Source organism: Penaeus chinensis, chromosome 39 (genome assembly GCF_019202785.1).
Source record: "Penaeus chinensis breed Huanghai No. 1 chromosome 39, ASM1920278v2, whole genome shotgun sequence".
Taxonomy (NCBI): Eukaryota; Metazoa; Arthropoda; class Malacostraca; order Decapoda; family Penaeidae; genus Penaeus; species Penaeus chinensis.
The window spans coordinates 27795908-27800907 of NC_061857.1; the positions used below are offsets into that span (position 1 = coordinate 27795908).

At 38.3% G+C, this 5000-nt stretch overlaps 1 protein-coding gene across 1 annotated transcript in view; it reads right to left on the bottom strand.

The window, feature by feature from the left end:
* LOC125046529 (protein sidekick-1-like) overlaps positions 1–5000 on the bottom strand; it is a 40455-nt gene that overhangs the window by 1387 nt on the left and 34068 nt on the right. The window contains exons 7-8 of the mRNA XM_047644314.1: positions 1026–1176; positions 1–112 (exon numbers count right to left, since the gene is read on the bottom strand). The exon at positions 1–112 is cut by the window's left edge and continues 37 nt beyond it. Coding sequence (XP_047500270.1) covers positions 1–112; positions 1026–1176 — 263 coding nt within the window. The remainder of the gene's footprint in view (positions 113–1025; positions 1177–5000) is intronic.

Consider the following 5000-nt stretch of genomic DNA (forward strand, 5'->3'; position numbering starts at 1 on the left):
GAACTGCGGCGCGCATGTGTAGTTTCCCGAGTCCCCCTTCAGAGCCCTTGTGAGAAAGAGCTTGGAAGTCGTCTTCAAAGGTGTCTTCTCGATTTCCACGCTCACGCCGCCTCTGTGGGACGAGGGATGAGGGCGGTGGTTGAGAACTTACGTGAAGACTGATGGCTAATAGATACATAGTTAAGCAGATAATGGGTAAATAGTTACTTAGGTAGATAGTTAATGGATAGATAGTGGGTTAGATAGTTAGATAATTAATAGATAAATAATTGATTAGATAGGTAGTTCGAGTGTTAATAGCCTGATAATGTTAGGCTAATTAATAGATAGACACTTAATAAGATGGAGGGACAGTTAGAGTGATAGTTAATCTGAATGTTAATCAGATATATATTTATTTACTGTTTTGTCGATTTGTGTGTCAGTGTGAAGAGAGAAAGAGGACTAAAGTAAGTTAGGAATATGGTTCCAGACCGCCTGGATATCTGGACGGGGCTTAATTACTGTGTGTTTTTGCAAGTTAATCATTGCGGCTTTATTGTTAAATTCCCACTATTTCAACGGCAACAGGCAGGCGACATACAGCATGTAATTAAGTCCCATCCAGATATTCAGGCTCTTTTTACACCATATTATTTTATTTGATTCATGTTTTACTTTATGTTTTGCAGTCATAATCAAGAATTCATATATTAACATAAAAAAACGTAAATTAATTTGTAAATTAATCTTTGCATAAGCCAAACGCATCTAAATATAAATATTGATTATTCCTATATATTCATAAAGATGAAGTAAAAGAAGATAAAGAAAAGGGTAAATAAATAAATAAGCAAATAAAAAAATAAATAAATAATAAGATATAACCAGAAAAAAAGTAGGAATAACATGATAAAAAAAAAAAAAAATACAACGAAACAAGCACATACAACACAATAATACAAACACAAACCAACACACGGGAACGAATACACGCTCCTAACACGTAACTCTCCCTACCCAAAAATACCACACAACCTACGTACCTCGGCGAATCATAGTCCAGAATCGTAGTATCTCGGTACCAGCCTACGGTCCCCACGTTCTCGGAGTGTGTGTTGATTATGCATATGAGTCTAATGGTTGAGCCGTTTTGGATGAACAGTTCCTCTGGTCCGTTTATTCTTGCCTGTTGCACTAGAATGGGAGAAAGAGATTTGTTTATTTCGGTGAAGGGAGACGGAAGGGTGGGGAGTCGATGCCTCTTTCGTTTGTTAATTTAGGTGGTGGTTGGCTGTTTTTTCATTTTGTTTAAGGTGGCTTATTTTTCTACCATGATCATTATATATATATATATATATATATATATATATATATATATATATATATATATATATTTATATATATATATATATATATATATATGCGTGTGTGTGTGTTTGTGTACATATATATAAATACACACACACACACACACACACACACACACACATACACATACACATACACATACACATACACACACACACACATACACACACACACACACACACACACACACACACACACACACACATATATATATATATATATATATATATATATATGTGTGTGTGTGTGTGTGTGTGTGTGTGTGTGTGTGTGTGTGGGTGTGTTTAATATAATATATGTAATATAATAGATAATAGTGGTATATAAAACTAATAGTTATGTGTCGTTGTTTTCCTCCTTTTAAACAGCCTATAAATCATTGTCGTTTGAATAATGGAATGGTTATGATAAAAACAAATAAATTCCCTAATAGATTATATGATAAAGCAATATTTAAGACCAAGCACATGCAGTCAGATATACATTTTCAGATTGATTGATTTATAGACAGACAGACAGATGCACAGAGTAGTAGAAAGATGGACAGATAAATATACACATAGATTGATAGACAAATAAACAGCTAAACAAATGGATAAATAGATAAAAAGATAGATCGCTAGACAGACCCAGATTTTTTTTTTTTTTTTTTTTTTTTTTTTTTTTTTTTTTTTTTTTTTTGCAGCCTCTCTTTCCACAACTTACGAAGATAAACACAAACTTTGCGTCTTGTCCTGTTACCAATTCCATTTTGTAATGTCTAGATCCATGTCCTTTCCCCATGTCTTATTATATCTTTGTTGAAAATTCCGTTGTGTTCGTGTCCTTTTATTGAATTCGGAAGATTCAATTCCACCGAACGGCTTCCTTATTTTTCTATTGCTTTCCCAGAAATAATTTTATATTTGTCTCTGTCTGACTGAGTTAGGTCTCTGTCTCTGTGTCGGTTTCTGTCTGTTTGTCTGTCTGTCCTTCTCTCTCTCTGTCTCTCCCTCTCTCTCTCTCTCTCTCTCTCTCTCTCTCTCTCTCTCTCTCTCTCTCTCTCTCTCTTCTCTCTCTCTCTCTCTCTCTCTCTCTCTCTCTCTCTCTCTCTCTCTCTCTCTCTCTCTCTCTCTCTCTCCGTCTGTCAATAATTTATTTCTTCTTAGCATCATCATAATTATTTTTGTCATCATCACTACTATTACTGCTTTCATTATCATTTTTTTTTATTGTTATTACCATTACTAGTATCCTTATTCTTATCATTCTCATTAATATTAAACACTCTCATTATAATGTAGTTTAAAAATGTCCCTTGCAATCAAAAGCCTCATTCAAAATCATATCTACATTACAGTCCTTAAAGCTCTTACCCATATTATTTATTATCCTCACTATTATCAATTTCTCTTTTCTCTTTTCTCTTCTCTCTTCTCCGACCTAACCTTTAGCCGATCAAGCCTGCGGAAACGTTCTCGCCCAGACTGCAGTACGGAGGAAGAATCTTGCAAAAATGGGCCGCCGGAACCAAGCTGTCCATCTGCTTTAGGTCGGCGAAACCTTTGTGAAGGAAGCCTCAGGGTGGGTGGGTGGGGGGGGGGGGGTAGAGGTTAGGGGAGGGGGGTAGGGGAGGGGAGGGGGGAGGGGTAGGGGGAGTGGTAGAGGATAGGGGGAGGGGGGAAGGGGGAGTGCAGGGGGTAAGGGGTAGAGGTTAGGGGTAGGGGGGGAGGGAATAAGGGGCAGGGGGTAAGGGGTAGGGGGAGGGAAGGGTGTAAGGGGGAGGGGTAGAGGGAAGGGAGTAAGGGGTACGGGGAGGCGTAGAGGTTAGGGGGATGGGGTAAGGGGTAGAGGGAGGGAAAGGGGTAAGGGCTAGGAGGGGGGGTGAGGGAAAGGGTCAGGGGTAGAGGTTAGGGAGAAGCTGAGACAGTAAGGGGAGGGAGGGAGGGGGGAAGGGGGCAGGAGGAGAAGAGAGAGGGGGCAGGAGAGGGGAAGAGGCGAGTTGCATCGCGTAGTCAGCCAACCATTCCTGCCGAATTCGAGGCTGACAGTGAGCGTCAGCGGGGGATCAGCGGCGGGCAAGGGCGTAATCTCGTCAGACCCGAGAGCGGAGGCTGGCCGAGCGCTCGCCAGGGAGACGCGGCCGATAATATGAGGCTGCATCGCGGGTCAGGGACACGTTGCCTCGGCCCGTGTGGTCTTGCTCTGTCTTCAGGCCGACGCTCAGCCGATGCTGCTCTGTCTTTTTCTTCTTCCTCTTTAGCGGCTATTTTCCTTTCCCTTCTTCTCTCCTTTTTTTCTTCTTTAGCTGTTATTCTTTTCTTCCTTTGCTTTGTGTTGTTTTCTTCTTCTTTATCTCTTATCATATTCTTCCTCTTTTTCACCTGTTATCTTTCCTTCTCTTCTTTATTTGCTTTATTTTCTTCCTCTTCTTTGTGCTATTTTTCTTCTTTAATTCTTATTATTTACTTCCTCTTCTTCATCTGTTATTTTTCTTCCTCTTCTTTATCGTTACCTTTCTCCCTCTTTTGCTGTTATTTTCTTTCTCTTCTTTATCTGCTATTCTTCCTCCTCTTTATCATAATTGTTTTCTTTATCATCATATGTTTTTCTTCCTCATTTTTATCTGTCATTTAGTTCCTTTTCTTTATCAATTCTTTTTCTTCTTCCTCCATGTATGTTCTTTTTCTTCTTCTTGATCTGTTGTTTTTTTCATCTTATTCGTTAACTGTTCTGTTATTGTTATTATTCTTAATCTTTTTCTTCTCCCTCTGTCCTTCTTTCTTCCTCTTCATCCATTTTTTCCTTCTTCTATTGCGTCTTTACCTGTTATTTTTCTTCTTCTTTATCTGTCACATTTCTTCTTCTTTGTCTTTGTTCTTCTTCATTATCTGCCTTTTTTTTCTTCTTTTTTTCTCTCCATTGTTTTGTTCTTTATCGCTCTTTTTTTTCTTCTTCCTCTTTCTATGTCCTTCTTATTTTTCTGTCTTTTTTTTTCTTCTTCTTTTCAGGCAGGTTCTATTATGTACAGAGTAATTTGGCTTCATTAACTTTTTAAGGTAACTGTAGAAGGATCAGCTTTTTAACAGTGAAAGGGTGAAAGAGAGAGAGAGAGAGAGAGAGAGAGAGAGAGAGAGAGAGAGAGAGAGAGAGAGAGAGAGAGAGAGAAAGTCAGAGAGAGAGAGAGAGAGAGAGAGAGAGAGAGAGAGAGAGAGAGAGAGACAGACAGATATACAGACAGACAGACAGACAGACAGACAAACAGACAGAGACAGAGAGAGAGAGAGAGAGAGAGAGAGAGAATGAAAGAGACAGAGAGAAGGAAAGAGAGAGTGAGAAAGAAAAAGAGGGAGTGAAAGAGAAAGAGTGAGCGTAAGAAAGAGAGGGAGAGAGAGACGGAGAAAGACTGAGCGAGAGAGAGAGAGAAAAAAAAAAAGAAAGAGTGAGAGTGAGAAGTGAGAAAGAGAGAGAGAGAGAAATCCTTGTTTTGCAACTGATACTTATAAATTTGAATTATTTTATCTGCTTTCTATATTGCTATATTTTCAGTGCTTCTTTCTTTACCAACAGATTATTATTATTATTATTATTATTATTATTATTATTATTATTATTACTATTATTATTATTATAGTCTCTTGTTGCAATTTTCTTTTCTTTTGGAATTTTAT